General features: G+C 40.8%; 1 protein-coding gene across 8 annotated transcripts in view; it reads right to left on the bottom strand.

Moving 5' to 3' along the window:
* The window catches only part of CNST (consortin, connexin sorting protein), a 107,298-nt gene that overhangs the window by 14,005 nt on the left and 65,934 nt on the right, over positions 1–27,359 (bottom strand). For all 8 annotated transcript variants that reach the window (XM_073338302.2, XM_073338303.2, XM_073338306.2 and 5 more), the window contains 5 exons: positions 23,998–24,084; positions 23,337–23,451; positions 18,947–18,968; positions 18,664–18,760; positions 6,506–7,419 (listed from right to left, as the gene is read on the bottom strand). In XM_073338302.2, the coding sequence (XP_073194403.1) occupies positions 6,506–7,419; positions 18,664–18,760; positions 18,947–18,968; positions 23,337–23,451; positions 23,998–24,084 (1,235 nt within the window). The remainder of the gene's footprint in view (positions 1–6,505; positions 7,420–18,663; positions 18,761–18,946; positions 18,969–23,336; positions 23,452–23,997; positions 24,085–27,359) is intronic.

The following is a 27,359-nucleotide window of genomic DNA, read 5'->3' as shown; positions in this document are numbered from 1 at the left end:
GAATTGGCTGCATACATTTATGTTACAGATGAGGAGGGTGCATTAGATATATATATGATTTGCCACTGAACCAAATATACCTTTCATCTACTAATGAGGGACAAGACCCAACATATTTATAATCGTCAGTCTCAATTTCACAGAATATGTGGATTCAAAACTCAATATTCCAGGCTACTTTTATGGTTTTGGCCTGCTGTAATACCCATTGTAATCTAATCAAATTAGCAGAGGATATGACAACATGCTGGCACTCTACAGAAATGATACGAATAGCACAAACACAGAAAACAAGCGGTCTGTTTCACAATTTCTGCTTCCTAAATAACCCCACAATGAGGAGCTACATATTGCATAAATGCATATTCTAATCAGACAGATCAGAGACAGAGAAAGGTCAAGACACTCCACAGAGCTGTGTTTAAAAGCAGAGGTTGATGGCATAATCCAGTAGGCACTGCACCAATAATGTCATTTCGTATTTTCAGCGACTTAACTGGTAAAAGATAATGATTAAGCTTGGCTCTCGCAGCTACTGGCGATATTTTATAACCGTTAGCTAGTCAAACAACTGTTGCATTGAGACAAAGTGTAAGTACAAAAAAGGTGCATTTGTACACACTTCAGAAGCATACAGTTTTAAAACCACATTCAAATATAGTTGAAAGGATAAAGTTAAACTCTGATGCACATTTCCTTTTGATACTCAAAGTAAACCCCATACCCTGATTGTCACTTAGGGGCTTAAGCTATTATTCTTAATGAAACAACAGGAAGAATCAAAAAAGCACATTAAAACCCAGCAAACACAGCGAGAAAGAGAGTGTCTAAATTGGTTATATATGAGATGAATGTTATTTGACCCAGATGAACTAGAAGTAATTGTCTACAATCAGCTCATCATAATAGAAAAAGACACTTGGGCAAAGCTGTCATTGGTAGTGTTGTTAAATTAGCCTTGCAAAATGCTAATAAAAATTTACCAGCCCAGGCAAAAACACTACTCACACTTCCTTACCATGATAAAATGAAGGGTGAGCAGAGAATGATAGTTTACTCATCTGTTGGGGGCGGGGGGGGGGGGGAAGGGAGGGAGGGGAAATGCTTTAGGAAACTAGAATGTTTGACACCTGAATGTGTTGCTATAACTGTATTGCTTGTGATAAAGAGGATCGATGGCTCCTGTTGAACTGCATAAGGAGCAGGCTAGTTATCACTAGCAGTGTGTTGTTAACTGGTTCAGGCTGTAACTGTGTGAAGGAAGTCTTGCTACTCTGAGTTTCACTCATTGCCCTGCCTGCCGATTGTTATACAGACTGAGTTTCATGTTTTAGTTCTAATACATAAAGGACTAAAACAGACTGAATCCCAGGCATCTTAGACTTTCAACACCCTATACACCATCTTCCCCATTAAGGAAAGTGAGTGAGGCCTTTCAATCTTGCAGCAGTAGAACTGCCAATGTCTTCACCTTTGAAGTTATGGTCACTGGGATGTGTTAACCCTCTGACCTAACAAGTGTGAGAAACTGCCAAAGGCAAGACTACATAGTTAAGCTATTAGCAGTTTCATTCTGAAGTGGACCAAATCTCTTTTGCTATATTAGCAAAAAATAGATAATACATATGAATTATTAAACTTCGAAAAGGGGCTATTGGGTAGGTTCACTAGCTGCTGTTCATATTATATTTAGATGCCATCTAACCATTCTTTTTTAAGAAACTCACAAACGGTTACCTGGGCTTCAGTACATAGCAGTAGAGGTCCTGATCCTACCAATGTTTACACATGTGAACAGTTTTAGGTACAGGAATAGTTCCATTGAACTCCAATCTACAGGATAAGGGCTATATACAACAATTAGGAATCTCAACATGGTGTCGTCTCTGGACCTTGTTGGTAGAGATAGGGACACACTTGATTTCTGTGTAACGGCCCTAATATCATCCAAAGAATCTGGCCACTCAAACAGAAACTGTATAATGTAAACATAGACCTTATAGGTCAAGTTGCATCTGTTACATCTGTGAGAGTCTGACCCTTTAATGATAGGTAAAATGATGCCTGAGTGGTACCTTTAATTCTGTTCCATTGTGCATACAATCTATTCAACTGCTCTTGCTGTCAATTCTTGATCCTTTCAGAAACAGTAGCAAGCTGACCTGAGAAGACGGCTTCCATCTCTGAAATCTCTTCCAGCTGATAGTCTTCCAGAGCCCAAGTTCAGTGAGCTTCAAGGCCCTTTGTTAGGCTATATGTTTGTTCCAACTTTCGTCTGCCTGGTAGGGTGTTTTTTATGATTTATTGGGTTTTTGCTTGGAAAGACCAACATTTAGCAATATTTTACATTTATTGTGAGGTTCCCAAGTCCTGAGAAAAAGGCCACCATGTATAAATGCCTGAAATAAAAGTAGGAACTCTCCATTCTATTTGTATAATTAGTATTTGAATTCAGACTTAGAATGTAATGGGGATACTGTGTGAAATAATTCTCTGATCCAAATATAGGGCTAATAAAAAACCTCTCTTTACGATAAATATTACAAGAATATGCATGTATGCTTTTTATGTATATATAATGATTTTTTTATGTTCAATAACTTATTGAAATCTAAGTTACAGTGTCATTAGACCCAGACAAATCATACCAAATAGATACAAACCATATGGTAGGCTAAGTCTATGCAACTTATTTTGAAATAATAATTATTTCCCATTTCCTTTCCAAGTCATCTGTGTTCTGTTTTACTCCTGCTGAGACTTGCTCCATGATAAATTTTACTCTGATCAGATTGACCCATCCAGTACTTTGTAGTCCACTATAGGTAGGGCCCTACCAAATTCAATGTCCATTTTGGTCAATTTCATGGTCATAGGATTTTTGTAAATTTCATGATTTCAGCTATTTAAATCTGAAATTTCATGGTGTTGTAACTGTAGGGGTTCTGACCCAAAAAGGAGTTGTGGGGGAGGGGGTCGCAAGGTTATTGTAGGGGGTGTTGCGGTACTGCTACCCTTACTTCTGTGCTGCTGCTGCTGGTGGCGCTGCCTTCAGAGCTGGGCAGCTGGAGAGCGGTGGCTGCTGGCTGTGAGCTCAGCTCTGAAGACAGAGCTGCTACCAGGAGCGGCACAGAAGTGAGGATGGCGTGCTATGGCATTGCCACCCTTACTTCTGTGCTGCTGCTGGTGGGACGCTGCTCTCTGTGTGCCCAGCTCTGAAGGCAGCACAGAAGTAAGGGTAGCAATACCACAATCTCCCCTAAAATAACCTTGTGATCCCCCTGCAAATCCCTTTTGGGCCAAGACCCCCAATTTGAGAAATGGTCTCCCCTGTGAAATTAGGATAGTATAGGATAAAAGCACACAAAAGGCCAGATTTCATAGAATCATAGAATATCAGGGTTGGAAGGGACCTCAGGAGGTTATCTAGTTCAACCCCCTGCTCAAAGCAGGACCAATCCCCAATTAAATCATCCCAGCCAGGGCTTTGTCAAGCCTGACCTTAAAAACTTCTAAGGAAGGAGATTCTACCACCTCCCTAGGTAACGCATTCCAGTGATTCACCACCCTCCTAGTGAAAAAGTTTTTCCTAATATCCAACCTAAACCTCCCCCACTGCAACTTGATTTCATGGGGGAAGGCCAGATTTCACGGCCCGTGATTTGTTTTTCATGGCCGCGAATTTGGTAGGGCCTTAACTATAGGATTAATTAAACGGTTTTGTTTTTCCATTACCACTGTAAAATTTATGCATGGATTTCTGCTTTCTAAATATTACACATTGAAATGATAATATCAAGTATTTCCTTCACAGAATATTGTGTCAATACATACTATTCATACTTTTTGCCAAAACCAACTTCAAAGGTTTCATGACAACAGTGGGAGAAATTACATATTGAGTGCAAAGATCAGTTGACTTGTCAAAATGTTATCTTAATTTAAATTATTTTTAACAGTACTGCTAACAAAAAAAATCAAAATGTTATTATTTATTATTTGTATTAAAAGAAATTAACAATAGAAACAAATTAAGGGGCTGATTTCTCAGAAGTGCTGAGCACTTGGAGATTCTGTTCTCTTCCACTGAAGTTGTGGGCTCTTAGCACTTCTGAAAATTAAGTCCTAAAATAACATTAAGTGGCAAGATTAACTGGAAAAAAAAACCACACAAGGAAACAGAATACAGATGGGCTATACTGTCTTTAACTCACCCTGCTTAGTCTAACAATTGCAGGCATCGCAGAACAGTGTAAGGTCCTGCATACTACACATTATAACTTTTTTGAGATTAACTCCCCTCCTCCTTTTCCCCTGATTTATACCTCACAAACTCAGGTCTCCTGCTAAGGATGACTGGAAAAAGACTCTCTTTGGAGCGAACCAACATTGCTCCTTATTTGGCAAGAGAGAATTTGTTATTGAGTTATGCAAGTACTCTCTTCCCTCTGACTGAATAGTGCTGCCACAGCACTTAAAGCCCTGGGAGCACAACGAAACCAGGAATCAAACAAGATTTCCCATAAGAAAGCAATATCATCAGTTCAGTGAGCCAGCACAGGTCTAACTTTGGTGAAGAAACTGGATAAAAAAATTAAATTGTTAGACCAGGTATGTTTAAACTGCTAACTTTTATAGAATTTATTTAGAATTCCTTTCTATAGTAAAATAAATGCTTTAGCTGTGTAGCTCAATATATTGAATTTCCAGAAGGTACCCAACATGGAAGGAGGATGTTTAAGGGGCTCTTCTTCTATATTTCCACAGGGGTTGGACTGGACTATCTGTAAGGTATAATTTACAAATTTTCCAAAGCAGTCTCAGTTTATGCACAGAGTTTTGCACATGCAAATCAGCAGACTAATTAATTCAATGATGCATGCAAATTATGGTGTTTACACGTGCAAATTCAGGCCCTGATTCGGCAGACATTTGACCCACATACATAATGTTAAGCTAATGAATCCAAAGAGCTGAGGTCAGCCAACTATATGAACGTGGTACCCAGTGAGGCTCCTGATCTCATGCAAGAGGCACTGGAGGAATGCAGTGTGCTCAATCTTGGAGCAGCAGTAAGGAGACCTTTGGGGCAAACTCTGTACTGACAACTCTTGTGATTTTGTCATGCATCTCACAACAGAGAGGATGGATGATCCAGTGGTTAGAGCACTAGCCTGGACTTGGGAGTCCAGCATTCAATTCTATAGTCTGCCACAAGCTTCCTGTGTGGCCTTGGACTCTTAGTTTAAATTCCCCATCTGTAAAATGGAGTTTATAGCACTTTCCTACACTTTAAAGATTGTGAGACACTCAGATACTACAGCAATGCAGGCCTTCCTTGAAACCCCAGTTGCTGGAATCGCATGATTATGTGAGAATATCAGCTTTCATTTAAAAAAAAAAAAATGTTTCTAGCCTTCGTAGTTGTAAACAAAAGCCTGAAAACATGAACTAAGTATACCCTAAAGGCTGAAAAAACAGAAGACAAACAAAAAAAGAATCCTAAGTATTATTTTTAAACATCTCATGATTCTGGAGGCCTGACTTGTGATTTTTGAATGCTTAGGGATGCCAATACTACACGCTATCCCAGGCCTTTCACCTGCCACATGCATAAGCATAGTGGCTGAGGAAACCTCTGCTTAATCCCTAACATCCTACATTCTTGTAATGGGGCTCAAAGGAATAAGGGCAGAATTTTGCCTTCTATTTTTAAATATTTTAGAAGAGCTTTTGATCTTTAGAATTAATTGTTGATCCTCATTATGGGCCATACTAATACAGCACTAATGGTTCCATTGACCAAGCCCTGAGGCTCCTAATTACTTTTGTTTGAACAACAGAATTGACAGAGGTTAGGAAAATTATAAGTACATAAATAAAATGGGTCAGGGAAGGTTTCTTCCTGTCTAGGCTTTCCTGTTCCTATTTAAAAACACATAAAGAGATGTATAAAAAAAAGTGTTACAGAGTATATTATATAGGTAATTCCCCTCTCTTCTGTTACTCACCTATGGGAATGGGCAGTGGAAAAACAAGTGTTACTTTATCAATGAATAAGAATGATTAACACTCAATTAAGAAGATAATTTACAGCACCTGCCATTTACTGTGCAACTTCTTTGTATAAAATTACAAGGGAAGAAATTATTATGATTTCTCAGCTCTCCTAATACCAGTCTCTGTGTATAAAATAATAATGGTAAGAATATTTCATGTTGAGATGAGTGAAAGTCTGATATTCAGAGGTGCTGAGCCCCCAACAACTCCCGTGGACTTCTGTGGGAGCTGTGGATGCTCAGTATCTCTGGAAAAAACAATCAGGCTGTAAATCAATTCAGAGGAAGAATAAAAACAAATAATTTTGTTTTCTTTTCATATTAAAAATAAGGAAGTGATGTGTAGGAATATATATTTAACACACATTTTAAAGACGGCATCAATTTCTAAGATTATAATAAATTCAATTATTTTTAAAAGTTTTTATAGTTTTCCCAGTGTTTACCTCTGCAATCTCTATCCTTTTTGCAAGTTCATCGAGCGAAGAAAAGCTGTCATCTAATAATAAAGCTTCTGTTGAACTGTATGATGCTTGCTCCAGTGGAATATCTGGAAGAGTTTCAGAGTCCTCTTGGTTTTCTAAATTTGCAAGGGATTCTTCAGTGTCTTTTATGCTACCATTTAAGAATCTGCCAAAAAAATCTTCCGGTTCTTCATGATTTACCTCCTCCTCCTCCTGCTGCTTTGCCATCTCCTGCAGTCCCTTGTATATTTTTGGATGTGCACGACTGATATGTTCAGGTGCTTTGTTACTTCCATAACACATGTTTTCACAAATGTTTGATGCCGTTCTGTCCTGTGGGGATTTTCCATCCTCATATCCTAAACCAGACTTCTGCTGCTGCTGGTCTAATGCACTGTTTCCTAGCTGGCTTCTGGCAGTCTCAGTAGAGCCTGCACTATGTTTTGACCTGAGAACATTTCTTTCAGCTTGTACATTTTCATCTTTAGAAATCAAATCAGGAGGGATATAATCAGCGTCCGTTAAAACTAAGGTGTCTACCATTGACTCACCAGAGAGTTCCACTCCAGGCTCCTTAGCCACGTCTTCTATTTTTGCCACATCCTTAGAGAACTGCTTCTCTCTCGGCTGCAAACTGTTATCTTTACCAGCATCCCCAGATGATAAACAGTCAGAACAAGGCCTGCCCACTGTCCCTATAGACTGGGTGTGAGGCTCCAGTGTTGATTCAGCATTGCAGTACTGCTCCTCCATGTGGTCCTTCCCTGCAGCTGTTTGAAGACTTGCTGCTTCTATAAGCCTATCAGTTTTACTATCACACAGGGAGCTCTCACTCATCTGTCTCTCTCTGCGCTGGTTTTCTTTTCTTGGTCCAATGCCAGGCCAAGTTTCAGTATCTAAATGCAACAGGAAGACAGTTCCAGCATTTTAAAATGATTCAAAACATCAGTAGTGTGTAGAAAGAGCACACTATGACTTGATAACACTGCACACAAATGTTTCAGAATAAATTCCCCTCCAGTGCAGATAACGCTGCTCCAGTTAGTAGAAAACACAAAATACCGAGAATAAATCATAAAAAAGACCCCAATTCAGCAAAGCACTTAAGTGAATGTTTAAGGTTAAGAACATGCCTTAACTGATTTGCTGAAAAGGGATGGGATTACTCACATGCTTAAAGTAAAGAATGTTCTTAAGTGTCTCAAGGAATAAGGGCTTAATTTCCCCCTCAAACATATTTCATGCAAGGAACTACATGTAGATTATTCCAAGATTTCTAGAAGGAGGGGTGGGAAGGTAAGAGGGATACGATGTCATAACTACAGAAGAAATTTTTTTCCTGATTCCACTGCAATGGGTAGCGCAGACATATTAGTATTATTGTTATCTATATAATTCACACACTTCATTGAGGTATGTAGGTGCATTTTTAAAAAAGCCTAACATCACAAGAATTGAATGTATTTTCCATGTGGTCCTTTGTCTTTAATATTTAACTCTTTCCTTAAGTTAATGCAAAGTAAAATAAAATATTTGATTACAATAGTCATAGATAAATTACACAGCTAAAATTTCTTTTATGGACTTCTGTGTGGGTAACCAGTATGGGTTATATATTAAAAAACACAAATACAATTTGGATTTAGCTTATGTTTGGTTTCAGATACTTTCAATATAAAATTACCAGGGGAGAGTGATCTCTGTTTACTGAGCTGTTATGGAAGTTTATTTTAGAGAGAAGTGAGAATAATAATACACAAATACTGTGAATTCAAAAAAGTTTAGAGTTACATTCATTTCTGGTTAGGAAATGTTGGTAAATTATTTATCGGTAGGTTAAAGAACTTATAATTTAATAATTATTTATTTCTAACAAAGTACGAATTTAAGAAATAGTACATTCAGCATCAATACAATATGGTCATGTAGCAGAAGACCAAAAAGCTAATCTGAGTTGTGACTAAACTTATTAGATATGGGCCTTAACTGGAACCTCAAATCCAATCTTCTTCCCCCCACCCCATCAGTTTTGGGAAGAGAAAAAGGGAGTGTCTGAGATTCAAATGACAAAGCAATCTCTATTCAACAGACATTTTTTAAATAATACACAACAAATTCCTAACTCAAAATCTACTTAATTGATTTTTCGGTTCAGTCTCAAAACCAGAAGCATCTATGGATCAGGTTGATGAAGAAATCTCAAGCAGCCCCAGAAATTTCCACCATTTTCTGCTGAAGTGTCACAAGATTCTTATAAAGCTCACTTCATCTGATGAAGCTTATGCTCAAATAAATTTGTTAGTCTCTAAGGTGCCACAAGTAATCCTTTTCTTTTTGCGAATACAGACTAACACAGCTGCTACTCTGAAACCTGTCAAGATTCTTATGCCATTCAATCTGAATCCATGCTAGCTATGGATTTTGCATCAAACCTGAACCCTAACGTAAACCTGCACAGGAACAGAGCACCGCCTCCTCTGCTCAGCTCTCAAATATATTTGAAACAGGGCTGAATTTTTGTGTCTTAAAGGAAAGATTATATTTGCTGATAATCCTCATATTTTAAAACTTAATGAAATAGTAGCTGAACATGAAAAGTAAGGTTAGAAATTATATGAAAGACCACGCAGCCTACTTGAGGATGAATAAAAATCCGAACGTTAATAGATGGAAGGGATGCACAGAAGCTAACTTATATAGGATAATGAAAGAAGAAATGGGTATGAGAGAGAGAGAGTTAGTTTTGAAAATTAGGCACAGAGGACAAGACAGCTGAGGGGTTTGTAATGGGATACATGTATAGGTCACAAGTTCAAATACAGCCCAGATTGTCAGGAGCAGGATTTCATTACCATCTGTCAATTTTTCCCAGTTGATATGACCATGTTACAACAGGCACCTTTGTTGGCAAGTAGGAACACCAAAGATTAAATGGACATGGAAATTAAATCAACCTTTTTACCATGCGAGATGGCCCCTTGCGGTCTGGGTTGTAACAGACAGACATGTCTGTGTGGGGAAGCTTACACTGTATGTCAATGCTGTAACTGTACTAGAGATGGAGGACTTCAATGTCCAGTGCTGTCAGTCTTTTTATGAATATTAAGGCCTATATTTTCAAGAGTGACTAGTGATTTTGAGTGGCTCATTTTTTGGAGAGAGTGAGAGAGAGAGAGCGTCCAATTCAAGTTACTTTAAAGGCAGCTGATTTTCAGAAGTGATGAGAACCTGCTCTCTAAAAATCAGGCTCCTTTAAGGTGTCATGTCGGATGCCCAAAACCAGAGGCATCCAAAATAAACAAAAATTAGAACTAAATTCAAGTATGGAAGCAAAAACTCAGTCTAGAAAAATAGTATTCTGTTCATAAGAAAGTAATAAATGCTTCTAGCATTATGAGGCATTAACAGAGATCCAGGAAAGTGAGATCTTATGATCGCCTTCAAAGTTCATGTAAAATTTTGGGGAGTTTTTTGTAGCTTCCCTGGGAACATTTAAAAATGTTTGTTTGGCCAACTCACATACCTTTTAGCTGATGTGGCTCACACCAACAGTAAACATAAGGCAACTCAAGATATTCGCAAAAATCCATTAAGGCTGCTTTTCAGTAATTTAATGAGGAGAGCAATAATTTATAATATTGCTGCTAGAGAGATGCAAAAAATGTCACCTGAAAATTTTCCACTACCAAAAGCACATTATGGAACTTAAAAGTGCCTTTCCAGATGTGAGTCACACTGAGAAAATTAAACTCTCTTGTGGGTCCTGGGAAGCCACAGTCTTAACCTGTTCCTTTTGTTTGTCCAAGACAGTCTGCTAGAGTGATATCCTGTGGCCACCTGCCAGCTGGAGGCTTGCACAGATTTTTTCCATTTGGGATTGAACCTAATAAGGCCTACAAGAATCTGGGAGTTGAGTAGTTTCTCCTGCATTTTGAGGAAGGGCCGAGGGTACAAACTAGACATAAGAACGGCCATACTGGGTCAGACCAATGGTCCATCTAGCCCAGTATCCTGTCTTCCAACAGTAGCCAATGCCAGGTGCTTCAGAGGAAATGAACAGAACAGGGCAATTTGGTGTTTGGTGGAGGCTGGAGGAGCAGCAGCAAAAACTGCTCCACCTGGGGTTGGGTGGGGGAGGGGAAGAGAGGGGAAACCTCTCCCCCCACCCAGTGGTACCCAAGGAGGACCACACAATGTGATGTGCTTGAAATCAGATGAGAAACATTGAGTTTGCATCTCATCCGTCCATTATTACTGTGGACGCTGTCAGGGTCAGACTCCTTGATGCTGTAAATCGTCATCGCTTCATTGACTTCAACTGAGCGACACCGATTTATATCAGCTGAGAACCTGGCCCTTAATTTGTTTTCCAGAGAGCAGAGTACTTGGATACCACAATGATGGGTGACTGTAGTGACTTCAATGCACCTCCTTGTGGTTGAGTGTTTGATAGCGATAGTCTTGCCCCAGTTTCCCTTTATTTAGGATCATGTGGCCTATAGAGCTTGGCCTCTCTTTACGGTGTTTGAGTCACCCCTTTTGAGGCAGTAAGGGGTCTCACCCAAGGTCCTCGTGGCCCTGTGAGGGGCCTCCATTCGCTGCTCCCAGTGTCTGAATTCTCCCTCTTCCTTCTTCGTCAGAGAAGGGACGAAAAAAAGTCAAAACAGAGCTGTGAATAAAGTTCAATAGTCTGAGTTGGGACAGACAGCTGCAATCTGGGGCGTCAGCAGTCTTTGCCCTCCTTCAGTGTCAGGGATGGAGGCCCTCCGTCTCCTCAGAATCCCAGCCCTAGGGCTTGATAGACAATCAAGGAGTGTGTGCTTAGGTCTCCTGCTGCCCCCCAGGGCTGCTTCCTACCTACAGTGTTCTGCAGATATCTGCTGTCTTGCAACCCTCCCTGAATCCTTCCACCAGGAAAGTGGTCTTGCTGGCTGGCTTTTTCCTATCCAGTGCTGTGGAGCTCCTCCACAGTGGCTCTCAGCCTCTCCAGTGCCCACTCTGCTCTGTCTGGGATGCAGCTTTTTATCCCAGCTGTCAGAAACCAGCCATTTAGCTGCAGTGAGGCATTGCTCTCTTCATTAACTCTTTAGTGACCGCAGCCCTGTGGGGCCTATATAGCCCATCACACTGATCCTTGTAAAACCTTGATGAAACTAGAGCATGTTGACCCGGCCCTGCAGTTCAGATTACGGGTGTGTAAATTACAGCACATACTAGCGTGTTGCTCTGTGACTGCTCCATGTAGGCTCTGCAAGGGAAAACTATAAGGTACCTTGTTTACATTAATGTGTCCTGTTTCAGCTAGTGCATGCTGCCGTTTACACCCCTATAGCCCAAACTGTGGGGCCATGCAGACAAGCCCCTATATCAGGGGTGGGCAAACTTGTTGGCCCGAAGGCCACATCTGGGTATGGAAATTGTATGGTGGGCCATGAATGCTCATGAAATTCGGAGTGTGGGCTCTGGGGTAGGGCTGGGGATGAGGAGTTTGGGGTGCAGGAGGGTGCTCCGGGCTGGGACCGAGGGGTTCGGAGGGCGGGTGGGGGGGGAATCAGGGTTGGGGCAGGGGGTTGGGACAGGGGTGCAGGCTCTGTGCGGTGCTTACCTCAAGCAGTTCCCAGAAGCAGTGGCATGTCCCCCCTCTGGCTCCTACGCAGAGGCACAGCCAGGCAGCTCTGCATGCTGCCCTTTCCGCAGGCGCCACCCCTGCAGCTCCCATTGGCTGCAGTTCCCAGCCAACTGGAACTGCGGGGGCACTTGGGGCAGGGGCAGTGTGTGGAACCCTCTGGCTGCCCCTATGCATAGGAGCCGGAGGGGGGCATGCCCTGCTCCATGAGGCTTCTGGAAGCAGTGACAAGCCCTTGACCCCACTCCCCGGAGGGAACTTGAGGGCTGGATTAAAATGTCTGGAGGGCCGGATGCGGGACAGTTCCTCAGCTTTGTCACCTAAAAAGAATCTCCCTCTCATCGTCAACCGTGAAGACTGATGCAAAAAATTCATCAAGTTTCTCCTCAAGGGCCTTATTGTCCTTGAGTGCTCCTTTATCATCCTGATCATCCAGTGCCCCATTGGTTGTTTAGCAGGCTTCCTGCTTCTGATGTACTTAAATTTTTTTTTGCTATCACTTTTTGAGTCTTTTGCTAGCTATTCTTCAAATTCTTTTTTGGCCTTCCTAATTATATTTACACACTTCATTTGCCAGAGTTTATGCTCCTTTCTATTTTCCTCACTAGGATTTAACTTCCACTTTTTAAAGGATGCCTTTTTGCCTCTCATTTCTTCTTTTACTTTGTTGTTTAGTGACAGTGGCTCTCTTTTGGTTCTCTTGTTATTTTTTTTAATTGGGGGGGTCTACATTTAAGTTGAGCCTCTATTCTGGTGTCTTTAAAAAGTTTCCATGCAGCTTGCAGGGATTTTACTTTTGGTGCTGTATCTTTTAATTTCTGTTTCACTAACCTAACCTCCTCATTTTTGTGTAGTTCCCCTTTCTGAAATTAAATGCTACAGTGTTGGGCCACTGTGGTGTTTTCCTCACCACAGGGATGTTAAATTTAATTATATTATGGTCACTATTACCAAGCGGTCCAACTATATTCACCTCTTGGACCTGAACCTGTGCTTCACTTAGTACTAAATCAAGAATTGCCTCTCCTCTTGTAGGTTCCAGGACTAGCTGCTCCAAGAAGCAGTCATTTAAGGTGTCAAGAAACTTTATCTCTGCATCCCATCCTGAGGTGACATGTACCCAGTCAATATGGGGATAGCTGAAATCCCCCATTATTACTGAGTTTTTTTATTTTAATAGCCTCTCTAATCTCCCTGAGAATTTCTCAGTCACTATTACCATTCTGGTCAGGTGGTCTGTAATATATCCCTACTGCTATATTCTTATTATTCAAGCATGAAATTACTATCCATAGAGATTCTACGGTACAGTTTCAAGTATCGGGGGTAGCCGTGTTAGTCTGTATCCACAAAAACAACAAGGAGTCCGGTGGCACCTTAAAGACTAACAGATTTATTTGAGCATAAGCTTTCATGGGTAAAAAACCCACTTCTTCAGATGTTTTTATGTTACAGTTTGGTTCATTTAAGATTTTTACTTCATTTGATTCTACGCTTTCTTTCACATATAGTGCCACTCTCCCACCAGTACGACGTGTTCTGTCCTTCCAATATATTTTGTACCCTGGTATTACTGTGTCCCATTGATTATCCTCATTCCACCAAGTTTCTGTGATGCCTATTATACCAATATCCTCATTTAATATGAGGCACTCTAATTCACCCACCTTATTATTTAGACTTCTAGCATTGGTATATAAGCACTTTAAAAACTTGTCACTTTTTAGCTACCTGCCATTACATGATGTAATTGAATGGGACTTTTTTTCATTTGACTGTTTCTCATCAGATCCTACCTGTATTTTATCATCTTCCATCCTCTCCTCCTTATTAGGACATAGGGAATCTCCATTTATAGATCCTCTCCTAAGGGATGTCCGAACCATGTGCTCCTCTGCATCTGTCAGCTTTCCCCCAGCTCTTAGTTTAAAAACTGCTCTACGACCTTTTTAATATTAAGTGCCAGCAATCTGGTTCCATTTTGATTTAGGTGGAGCCCGTCCTTCCTATATAGGCTCCCCCTTTCCCAAAAGTTTCTCCAGTTCCTAATAAATCTAAACCCCTCCTCCCTACACCATCGTCTCATCCACACATTGAGACCCTGCAGTTCAGCCTGTGTAACTGGCCCTGCATGTGGAACTGGAAGCATTTCAGAGAATGCTACCATGGAGGTCCTGGACTTCAATCTCTTACCTAGCCGCCTAAATTTGGCCTCCAGGGACCTCTCTCCTATCCTTCCCTATGTCATTGGTATGTACATGTACCACAACCACCGGTTCCTTCCCAGCAATACACATAAGTCTATCTAGATGGCTCGAGAGATCCGCAATCTTTGCACCAGACAGGCAAGTCACCATGTGGTTCTCCTGGTCATTGCAAACCCAGCTATCTATGTCCTCATGATCGAATTGCCCATTACTAATACCTGTCTTTTCCTAATAACTGGAGTTCCCTCCTGCTGGAGAGGTATCCTCAGTGCAAGAGGATACCACATCATCATCTGGAAGGAGGGTCCCAACGATGGGATCGTTTCCCTCCGTTCCAGTTGGATGTTCTTCTTCCCTGAGACTTTCATCCTCCTCAACAGCACAGAAACTGTCAGACCAGGAGTGGGACCGTTCTACTGTATCCCAGAAAGTCTCATCTGTGTACCTCTCTGTCTCCCTTAGCTCCTCCAGCTCAGCTACCCTGGCCTCCAAAGCCTGTACACAGTCTCTGAGGACCAAGAGCTCCTTGCACCGAATGCACACATACGCCACCTGCCCATAGAGTTAGGATTAGAGTTAGGGCAGTTTACAGTTTGTAAAATATTTTAAAATATTTTAGTAAAATATTTTACTAAATTCATTATTCATTATTTCATTCAAGAGAGTTTTCACACAAGACAAATATGTAGGGTTTTGGCCATCTTGAGTTACAACAGGAAAGTATTAAGACTTTCAGACCGGTGCTGAAAAAATGAATACATACAGTATGTGCTCCAACTCTACTATTTTAAGAGCAATACACAGGTTTAGAGGCCCTGATTCATTCAGCAGGCAGAAATCAAGCGCCAGGACCCTGGCAGCCGAAACTGTATGAGAGGGAGGGGTTACAGCAGCACAAGCTGTAAAATAGGGGAGTCTACGCATTCCCCACCATCCTCGGCCAGCTGGGTTCTGATGGAGGCCTGGGTGGAGTTTAAAGCTGCTTTCCTAGGAAGAATCTCAAGGGGGGAACAATGGCGAATCCCCTTTGGAGCCAGCTGTCTTCAAAAGGCACAAATTGCAGTCCTTTGCACATGCACTAGATGAATCCAGCCAAGTGTGACTTAGATTAATGAAGAAGCGGCATTTTCTTTCAAGGATGCTATCACACTATATATATTTTACCTAAATTACATACCTACAGTTTTATATATCTACACAGACACCACACACATGCCCCCCAACCCCCACTCTATACATGGTAGATAAGCGGAGTCTTTGGGCTTGTCTAGAAAGAAAAGCTATTGCAAAATAAGCTAGGGTCTGAAAATCAAGCACAATAGCTATTCTGCACTCTCTCCCCATGTGGATACACTTATTCCACACTAAAGCCTTGTGAACACAGGCAGTGGCACGTAGGGTACACATAGCTACAAGCTGCAGTGACAAGCAGGCTAAACTCACGGTATGGTGGGTAGCTACATGTGGCAGTGAAAGGCTCCAGCAGGTGGGGTGGCAGTGGGGAAAGGCTTAAACAACTTCCTGCTGCTAGAGCCTTTCCCTGCTGCCTCTCCCGTGCCAGAGCTTTTCCCATGGTGGGAAAAGGCTGCAGCAGTCGGACAATACACTGCTAACAATAGCAGTGTAGATGGGGGAGGCACTGCTTGGGCATATAGAAAACTGTAGAGTACACACCCTTGAGGTTCTGGTGCGTGTACTCTACTTGCCTAATCCATGCCTCGCCCTCTACAGTGCTATTTACGCCCATGCTGCAGGGGAGAGGGGGAGGAGCCATGCAGTATATGTACTCTACATGCTACTGTAAGTGTACAAATAGTATAAAGGCACTCCTAGGCTGTTTAGCTGAATCCACTTTAGAAAAGAGCCTCAATGAGTTTATAAATGACCAAATTAATGGCTTGTCTACTTGGGAAATGGCTCAGAATAGCTATTATAGAATTGCTATTCCACAATAGATTCCCATGTGGACATGAAGAAAAGGAGTACTTGTGGCACCTTAGAGACTAACCAATTTATTTGAGCATAAGCTTTCGTGAGCTACAGCTCACTTCATCGGATGCACATGCTAATTCCATACAATATAGCTTAATCCACTTAATCTCGAATGTCCTCATGGGGCATCATTCTACAATAGCTATTCCGGGCTATTTCCCCTTTTAGATAGCCTCTTAATTTGGCTATTTATACTCTCACTAAGGCCCTCTTCAAATTCCTTGGAAGTTTCCCTCTCCTTTCTTACTACTATAATCACATCTTGCCTCTAAAAGCCAAGTGACCGGAGACAGCCAACTAATAGATGAGACAAAACTGGCTTTTTAGTTTCCCAGGTCTCTCCATGCTATTTAAAAAATGTGATAATATAAATACATTTTCCAGAATAAAGACTAATTTTATCTTTCCTCCCTCACCCACCCATAATTCTCTTCTTTGTGGCTGCAGAAGAACATGCTGCCCCCTGCTGCTGACATGCCTGGATTGTGCGAGGCAATAATAGCTGATTAAGATAGACTTTTATTAAAAGCCACTCTCCTCCTAAAAGAGATCTGCTAGTGTGAGAGCCAAGGACACATATCCACTGCTTCCCAAAGACATGTGCCAGCATGGGAGGTGGGGAGGAAGTTACATAAACACTCTTCACAGTATTGCCACCTCAGCATTCAAAAATCATTAGTCAGGCACTCCAAAATCATGAGATTTTTAAACAACTATTAGAGCTTGTCTGGAATTTTTTTGATGGTACAGTTTTCCAGTGGAAACACAGTTTTGTCAAAATGTAAATATCTTGAGGGAACATGTCAATTTTCACAAAATTTCAGAGGTAAGAAAGTCTAAATAAATTGTTTCGACAATTATGTCATTTGTTTTGAATTTTATAATATTATAATTTTTATATACAAATATTTTATATTGTACATTATAAAGTTTTGACATCAAAAGAAAACATTTTGATGGGTCTGAAATTAAATTTTTCAGAATTTCTGTTCTGCAGGAAATTTTGCCTTTCGTTCTGATTCTGAAAAAAAAAAAGTAAATTTAGAAATGTCAGAATTTCCTGTGGAACAGAAATTCTGTTTTCCAACCAGCAATAAAAGTAATAAATTTTGGTTTCTTTTGGGTTTCTGAACCTTCAGGCTGCAGCCGCTTCATGATTTTAAGCTTTTCTCTGCAACCATAAGAGTCACAAACTTACTTAAAAAACAGAAGGCAATCGGACATTCTCATGCAATCTCCTGATTCCAGGAACTGGTGTTGTAAGAAATATACCAACCATTACAAGACTCATGATAAAATTACGATAGCTGACAGCACTTTCTTCAAACTTGTGAATGAGCTTAGATGCCACGGTAGTGGATGTGCTATAAGAATCCAGACAGAAAGATAACTGTATGTGTGGGTGGGGATGGTGGCAATGATAGAGTTGTGGAATGGAAGGAGAAGTGTAGTGTGTAGAGAAGCAGTGGTTCCCTGCCACCATCACCTCCTAGCTTCTGACCCCCCGCCAAATCTCCTGGATGATGGCAGTTGCCACTGGAGAGAGAAAAGCACTGAATTTTAGACCACTTTAACTCTCACCATCTACCTCAGGAACATGCAAAAATCTTTGTTCATAGCGAGAAAAGATGTACTAGGGTTAAATAGCTTAGAAATTATCTTCCTTCTCCATTCCCATGTAATTGTACTGTATGGGCTATCCTCAAACAGAGCACTACTGTGTCACTGCAGAAAAGGGAAGTAAAGATGAGAGACACTTCCAGTTATCATCCTGAACAAATATTAATGATGCATTTTCTTTCTTTCAGACCCCCAAATATGCATTTCTTAATTTTTTCTTTGCTGGTATGGAAAATGAAGCTTTATACAGGATTGGTACATTACATGTCAGACCAAAATATGGATCTTTAAAATAATTAATTATATTTAATGGCCACAACTTAGAATATTTATAACAAGATCTCTTGCTAGCCAGGCATTTTATATATTGAAGGATCATTGGGTTGGCACTAGTATGACATTTGTACCTATTAAGAATAGCCTTTTGTATGTTATATGAACTGATACAACACAAAAAAATTAAAATATTTTAAAATGCTATTTAAAGTAATTATTATTATGAAGACCATTCCCTAACTATTCATTATTTATGCTGTGCAAATACTTTATAATATTCTGTGAAAAATTAAAGTTTGCAAAAATGATGTGCACTCTCTTTTCTGCTCCTGTTATATGCTGCAACTCCAAATGCAACAGCTGCACAATATCAACAGGAGTACATTTAAAAATATGTACACAATCTATACAAGATGTACCTGAATCACAAGCAGTGGCCTCTCTTTCTTTTAAATCTTCTGATCCCATTAATTGTCCAAACCGATTGCCTCCCAAGGACTTTTCAGTAGTTACTAGCTGTAAAACAGGACAGCACTTACTGTAACTGTTGATTTTAAATTCAAACACTGCAATTATTTGAGAAGTCTACTCTGTACAAAATGTCCAAACCAACTCCATAAAAAGTATGTCAAAGCACACTAAAGAATACCCTTACTTATATTTTCAATTGGTAAAGCAGCATCAAGGAAAACAAATTCTTACCTTGTGTTTGGATACAAGTGGCCTGCAGCAATAAAGAAAAGAAGAAGAAATGACCACTTTCAGTAACAATATTCTTCACAACCAATGTCACAATAACTACTGCACAAATCATACTAGTCCCTTCCGTGCTCTAATATTAGCACAGAACTTTTCCAACACTGAAACACTATCAGTGCACTAGCATAGTTTAAAGTATAGAGCTGTACCATATGTTAACATCATTAGAAAGCCAATTATTATGGACGTTGCTGCACGTAATTGAGAAGGCAGTTAAAAGGATAAAAACACATCAGAAATGTTCTAAACTTCTTGTAAATGTGTTTTGAAAGGGACACAACTTCAAAAATCATACTTCTGTCTGCAAATGTTTTACCAACTAGCATTAAAAGTAACATCTGCTGTAACTGAAAGAGATTTGGAGAAAATATTACTCCCCCTCTCTCCCAGTTTATTCTAGTTCAGATTTTTGGAAGAATTGTGCACCCATCACTCCCTCTGAAATCAGTGGGACCCACAGCTGGATCAACACCACTGAAAATCAAGCTATGTATTCTACAGCTTTAGATACACAATTAGCTCCATGATTTATCCTGTATAGTCAGTCCTGTCAATAAGCAATATAAACAAACACAGCAATAAGGGAGAGAGAATTTGTTTTAAAAATTATTATAAAACCATAACACTTGGCAAGAGGTTTCAGGGCAAACAGAAACAATGTTTAACACATTTTTTTTTAAAGTGTTTAGATTGTAACTTGACAATATGCCTTAAGGTATACAAGCTTCTTTTTGCAAAGGCAAAGCAGAAACAGCCCAAAATAGTCTCTTAAAAAAAAAAAAAGTGTCCAGTATGAGCATTTGGATTATAAAATAAATTACTGGGAAAAAATCACACATCTATGCTCTCAGTTAGAAAAACACATAACTCAAATATTCAAAGAGCTCCATCTTAAAAACAAAACAGAAAAGTGATTTTGATTTTTGTCACCAGGTAAATCTAACTTCAATCCCTAGAAAAAACATGGAACAACTATTAAAAGAATCTATAAACATCTACAGAATACTGACAACAGGAATGATAACATGGATATTTAAAGAACAAGTTATTCCAAAAAAACATGGTCACTAATTTTGATTAAGTTACATAATTAGTGGAGGAGGGGAATATAGTAGATGTAATGTATCTGAATTTTAGTCAGTAAAGTGAGGACACATTGAACAAATTTCAAGGAGAAAACAGTACTTCTGCTGCTTTTGCTTATGCTCAAATAAATTTGTTGGTCTCTAAGGTGCCACAAGTACTCCTTTTCTTTTTGCAGATACAGACTAACACCGCTGCTACTCTGAAAGGAGAAAACAGTTATTTACAATAAGACTGCTATTCTGTGCCTACAGAGATGCTGCTAGATGCTGCGTATACGGGCCAAATCTCCTATTCCAAGCCTATAGTTTGGCCGAAATCCAAACTATATGGGCCAAATCTCCTATCCCAAGACTACATGTAATGAGGCTGTATATTAGGGAACCTGACAGACACTTGGGCAAAGGAATCCTTCATTATCAGTCAGAGACCAGTAGCAAGCTGCTACTGCAGCCACAGGGCTAAAAGTTGCCTCAGTTGCCCTAGCAGGGTTTCAGGTTTCTGCTTTCCAATGGCTCCATATCAAATGTGCTCAGATGATAAGTAAAGAAATTATTTTTTTCTGACTGCCAGCCAGACAACCTAATCTAGGCTTTGACAGTCAAGCTGTTTTCTTCTTATGCATCACCACCTGTGATAAAGGTTCTGCAAGCCAAATTATTCCCTCAGTGACACATGGATGAGAGCAAGCTGGCTGAAGTTATTTGCCAGGCAAGAATGGAAGGGATGATAGAAGGCTGGAGAAAGCAAATGGAAAATATGGCAAAAACTGTATCTGTCCCTCTGATTAAGCACATCTCTTTGCCATGTGCAGTCATTTTTACAACCTAGGAATCTGGTTAGTTTTCAGTTACTACTGGATGATCACCATTCAGTGATAGCGAAGATGGCTCTCTCCTTTTGCAACTGCCCAGGACACTGTAGTCTTTTCCTACCAAAGCAAATCTCAATGCAGTGATTCATGACTGTCACCTCAAGGCTAGACTACTGCAATATGCTCCATTTGGGGCTCTACCTTAAGTCCATCTGACAAGTGCAGAATGCTGCTTGTTAAGCGGAGGATCCTGCTTCAGACATATAACAGCCGCCTTCCAGATTTGCACTGGCTGCCTGTGGGTTTCTGGGTGGAGTTTCAGTGCTTTGTTGGTTAATACCAACACTTTAATGGCCTTGGACCTGCTTGAGAGTTTATTTCTCTCTCTCTGTGCCACACTATCACAGTTGAGATCCAGGCAGCTGCCTGCGTTGTAGCACTCTCAGGCTATGTCTACCCTACTGTGGTGTAGTGTGGGGGAGGGATAGCTCAGTGGCTCGAGCATTGGCCTGCTAAACCCAGGGTTGTGAGTTCAATCCTTGAGAGGGCCACTTAGGGGTCGGGGGCAAAAACTGGGGATTGGTCCTGCTTTGAGCAGGGGGTTGGACTAGATGACCTCCTGAGGTCCCTTCCAACCTTGATATTCTAAGTCAATCTGAGCTACATGAATAATGTAGTTGGAGTAGACGTAGCTTAGATTGAGTTACTGCGGTGTCTACACCACTCTGGGTCGACAGGAGACGCTCTCCCATTGACTTACCTTACTCCTCTCACTCCCGGTGGAGTACTGGAGACCATGGAGAGCGATCTGCCGTTGATTTAGAGGATCTTCACTAGACCCACTAAATCGACCCCCAGTGCACTGATCACAGCCGCATCGATCCCGCGGTAGTGTAGACATAGCCTCAACATAATAGAAAGGGGACTTTTTGTCCAGGTATACTGTGAGAGCCTCTTTCCTTCAGAAAGGGCTCCCTCCAGTCCAGAACAGTCCCAAGTCTGTTGACCTTCAGGCCATGGTGCCTCTTGTTATCTTATAATGTTATATAAATATATTAGTAAGGCTTCTGACACAGTCCTGCATGACATTCTCACATAAGCAAACTAGGGAAATGTAGTCCACCTGAAATTACTATAATGTAGGTGCATAACTGGTTGAAAGACCATACTCAAAACTGTAATCAAACTACAACGAGGACTGTGATCAATTGTTCTCCACGTCCACTGAAGGTAGGACAAGAAGTAACGGCGTTAATCTGCAGCAAGGGAGATTTAGATTGGATACTAGGAAAAACTTTCTAACTATAAGAGTGGTGAAAAACTGGAATAAGGCTTCAAAGGGAGGTTGTGGAATCCTCACTGGAGGTTTTTATAAACAGGTTGGACAAACACTTGTTAAGTATAGTCAGAGGGCTGGACTTGATGGCTTCTCAATGTCCCTTTGAGCCCTACATTTCTATGACACTACGATAAAAAAACAAACAAACAAATAAAGGAGCTAAGCACTATTATTTATTATTAATATAATTGCTTCAGGTAAAGAGAGTCCCTGTAGTGCATTCCTTCCCAATGGCACTAGAGAAACTCAAAAATATGAGAGCAGCTCCTCTGCTGTATAGAAAGAAACTACTTAACTCTTACGCCTAAACACCTTGGTTTTAAGGGACCCAACTGTTAGCCACTGATTGATATTACTGTAATCTTTTCTGAATGACTTGCTAAATGCAAGCCGTGGCAAGAATTATGCTATGGTTAAAGTGCAAGTCACTAGCATGCTTCATCAACCTTCTAGTACTGCAGGCACCAGACTTTGAACTTTAAACTTTTAAAAGCTCCTCATTGATGATTTTTATGTTTGAATTATTTGTGTTTGTGTCTTGCCAGAACATGATCAGATAACTACATCAGACGGTAGAATCCGGTATCTCTATAGTACACAGTTTTCATCTGCTGTTTTGTTTCATCTTGAATAGTAACTTTATTAGCAAACACTACATCATATCACACTTTATTTGAGGATTGCCACCCCAATATGACTGATCATAACTGTATATTTGGGGACTAAACGACAATTTTGTCCAACTGAATCCTCACCAGTTCAGCAAAAGAAGGCAGTAATGTGATCCAAGTATAAACTCTTCAACTCCCCAGACTATCAAAGTAATACCTGGACTCTGTAGAAATATTTTTAACAATATTAATCCAGTTTGAGAAGTTACTGTAGAACAAAGTATTCTTACTACAGATTAAAACCAAACATTTCCTATCAAGAACAGCATCTGCCTTGCAGTTGTGAATTGATTTTGACCCATTTTAAATCAACTGCTACAATTTTTATTTTGGGGGATGTAGTTGAATCCATTTCAAACATCTGCCATACAGATAACAAGGAAGTACACTTTCACTTGCTAAAGTAATAAAGTTTGCTATACTTACTCTTGATGTGATGTACAAAGTTTAGCAAGATTTTCTAACTCTTCATTGTTAAGTCCTTTAGCTGAATTACTCAGAGTTGTAACTGTACTGGGCACTGCTGTTTTCCACTTTGTTTCTAAATTAAACCACAAATAGTTTTAGCCATGCTGCTACAAATTAGCATGTATTTAGCCATAAAAATGTGGAAGCCAAAGAGACTAGTCTATGGCAAAATATGTTCAAGTCCAATTTTGTTTTTTATCAGTAAAACAAATCTGTTCTGTGTATGCTGTACAATTATGAAGAAGACTCTAGATAAAAAGCATATCATCATGACACAATAAATTGTGTTTTCAAGAAATGAAACAAATGTCATGCTAGTTTCACCAGAGAATATAAGAATCGACCATGGTAGCGAATTCAAAGTATAGAAACTGACCAAGACAAAGAATGATCCCTTAAGCATGCCTTTTCTTCACAAAGACGACAAGAGAAAAATCCAAGGAAAGAATAATTTTCTCATGACAGGCTCTTAAAGGTTCTGGTGAAAAAGCTACTTTTGTTTTTGCAACACAGTATTGACTAGAAAAATATTTGTTTTATTATTTAGAAAGAACAAGTTCCATAAGCTTATCTAAAAGATAACTCTCCTCTCCACCACATTAGAACAGACTGTACTTACCCCACTGCTCCTGAATGGAAGAAAGATTTGCAAGTAGCTGCTCATGATATAGTCGTTCAAGCTGAATGAACTTCATTGCCTTCTCATCTGAATGGAAGGTTAAAGAGAAATACAGATACAGACAGACATATTGGGATATACTTATATCTGATACCACATTCAAAAGGACATAGTCTAGTTCTATGACTGAAACCTGATACATCCATTTTTGTACTTGTGTGAGTGGTTATATGGTCAGCACTCTAATAGACTTGAATAAATTATTAAACTAAACAAAAACTGAAAAAGAGTTGAAAATATATCTTCCTAAAAGCAGCATGTAAGATTCTTTTATTACATTATCATCTCTTTCCACAAAGTTTGACCCCGAGAAAGCATATTTGATCAACAATGAGTCTAAGTGCAGGTACATTATACATTTTTGTGTTAACTTACTTATTGAAAAAAAAAAATCACCCCAAAAGCAAAGACAAGCATTACTACACTCAAAGACAGAACCACTCACATCCAAAGACATCAAGTGCATTTCCTCTGTGTTTTGAACAGCACTAAGCATACTGTAGAACAGGGGTCGGTAACCGGCAGCATGAGAGCTGATTTTTAGTGGCACTCTGCTGCCTGCCGGGATCCTAGCCGCCAGCCCTGCTCAGCCCACTGCTGGCCTGGATGGACGAAACCCCGGGCTGGCCGTGGGTTGAGCAGCTCAGCGCGCTGCCAGTCTGGGGTTCCATCTGCCACCCATGCTGCTGGTCTGGGGTTCTGTCTGCCGGCCCCACTCAGCCCGCTGCCGGACTGGGGTTCTGTCCATCTAGGCCTGCAGTGGGCTGAGCAGGGCTGGAGGCCGGAACCCCAGCTGGAAGGGGCTGGCGGACGGAACCCCAGACCGGCAGCGTGCTGAGCTGCTCAGCTCGCTGCCGGTCTGGGGTTCCATCCGCTGGACCCTGCCAGCCGGGGTCCCGGCCGCCGACCCTGCTCATCCGGCTGCCAGTTGGGGGTTCTGTCGGGGGGCCCCTGCAAATGTAAAATTTATTACTGGCAAGCGAAACCTTAAATTAATGAAGACGTGGCACACAACTTCCCAAAGATTGCCGACCCCTGCTGTAGAAGCTTAACCAATAATAATAAAGTAGCACTTGGAGGCAATTTATCTCTTCCCAAAGAACACATCTTCACCAAAAACCTGTTAGACAAAACACAGGGCATAACTTTAAAGGACTGCAAGCATTTTGATTTCCCCTTCTTAGGACAAGGACTTCTAATACAATACTTTGTTTGCACATTTGTTTGCAGTAAGGTGTGAACAGCCACCAGCAAAAGTTACTCCTCAGACAATCTATTTTTGAAGTATGAAGGGGTCTCATTTTTTGTGAAATATTTTGAGATTATGCTGACCATTCCTCCAGAGCAGGTGCTTGGGGTGGCACAGTTCTAGGGGCGGCATTCCGGTGCCGGCCATGCCGCCCCTAGGAATATGCCCCCACCGCCCTAACTCGCCTCCACTCCGCCTCCACCTGCTCCCCTGACTACGCCGCCATCGCCACCCCGCTTCTCCCCCCTCCCTCCCAGGCTTGCAGCGCAGAAAACAGCTGTTTGGAGCGGCAAGCCTGGGAGGGAGGGAGGAGAAGCCAAGCGGCGGCACGCTCGGGGAGGGAGGCGGTGGTGGAGCAGATGTGAGCTGGGGCGGGGAGCGGTTCCTCTACCCCCCCCGTTACTTCCTGCGCTCCCCTCCCACCACTCACCTCTGCTCTGCCTGCTCCCCTGAACACACTGCCTCTCCCTCGCCTGAGAGGGACGGGGGAGAAGCAGAGCAGCGGCGTGTTCAGGGGAGCAGGCGGAGCGGAGGTGAGCAAGGGTGGGGAGTTGTGGGGGGGAGCCGCAAGAAGCCGGGGGGGGGGGAAATGTGGTATGCCCGGGGGAGGAGGTGGGGCTGGGGATTTGGGGAAGGGGTTGAGAAGGGGCGGAGCCGGGGTGTACACCAAAAAAAGTGGGGGTGGCCAAAAATGTTTTTGCTTGGGGCAGCAAAAATCCTAGAGCCGGCCCTGCATTCCTCCTTTACCAACCATCTCTTTCCCCCCCTCTGCAGGGCCTTCACTGTGTCTGCAAATGCGTTCTAAAAGCTGTATACTTTCCTACTAATTCTTCTCCTGCCAAGCAGTATGAAGTTAGCTAACACTCATTCCATTTTAAACCACCTCTTGCCAGGTGTTTACACATTCAGCTATTTCAAATTCCATTTGGCAATATACTGGAGATGAAAACAGAGTGAATCAGGTTCTGAGTATATAGACACAATATTTGCATTATTTATACCAAATAAAATACTATAGTAACCACCATAAAGATACAAGAAGTACTTGCTCTTTTTACTAACTATGGGATACAAATGACAAACAAACAGCACTAAAGGAGTTCATATTCCTTGCCTTGTATAAACTTAGTAGAAAATAAAACACAGAACACAGCAATTGCCTTATTGGATCAGACCAATGGCACATTTAATCCGGTATCCTGTCTCCACTGATTGTTAATATCAGATTCTTCAGAAGAAGGTTTAAAATCCCTATCATGAATAATTATGCAAGAGTACAGTTAGGGGTAAATTCTTTCCTAATTCCACAGAGTTAATGGTTGCAAGAGCTGTTATCCCTTACAAATATTTATTATAGTTAGCACAATTTTACCTACCCTTACTATTGATATAAATGTCTAATCCATTCTAAATTCTTTGCCCCACTGTCTCGTGGCATTGAGTTAGACAGCTTCACTAAGCATAGTGTTAAAAACATATTTCCTTTGACTAGCTTTCAATGTATTGCTTTTCAATTAAAGCAACGTTCTTCTAGCAATGTATTGCTTTTCAATTAAAGCAACGTTCTTCTAGTATGAAATGTGAGCACCCATGTGGTTTTCGCTATACTGTACTTCTGTCAAGTTTGCTCTAAACTAAATAGTCCTAATCTTTTAATCTCACTGACAAATATTTCCCATGCCTCTACATTTTCATTTATTTTCTTTCTTTCTTATCCCTTTTTCAGATGGGATGACCAAAAGTAATGCTCAAGGTGGTGACATACATTCTATTTTAAATACTAGCTTTACAGTATTTTCAGAATTATTCTTTATCCCTTTCTAAATACAGTTTAATATCACTTGGGCTAGATTTCCATATTTGGAAGAATACTTTCTGAAACTTGTAAAATCTTGTATTTTGCTATTTAATCATAATGATTTTTAAATTGCCTGCTTTATTTTTTGTTTAAGGATATGCATAAGTTCCATGAGTAATGTGATACACTTAAGTAGCCTCCACACCCATACTAAGGATATATATTTCTTAGCTTTCATCTTTAGGTTCTAAAGAG

Source organism: Lepidochelys kempii, chromosome 3, assembly GCF_965140285.1.
Source record: "Lepidochelys kempii isolate rLepKem1 chromosome 3, rLepKem1.hap1, whole genome shotgun sequence".
Taxonomy (NCBI): domain Eukaryota; kingdom Metazoa; phylum Chordata; order Testudines; family Cheloniidae; genus Lepidochelys; species Lepidochelys kempii.
The sequence above is the reverse complement of the archived record's forward strand: the minus strand, read 5'-3'. Positions and strand labels throughout refer to the sequence as shown.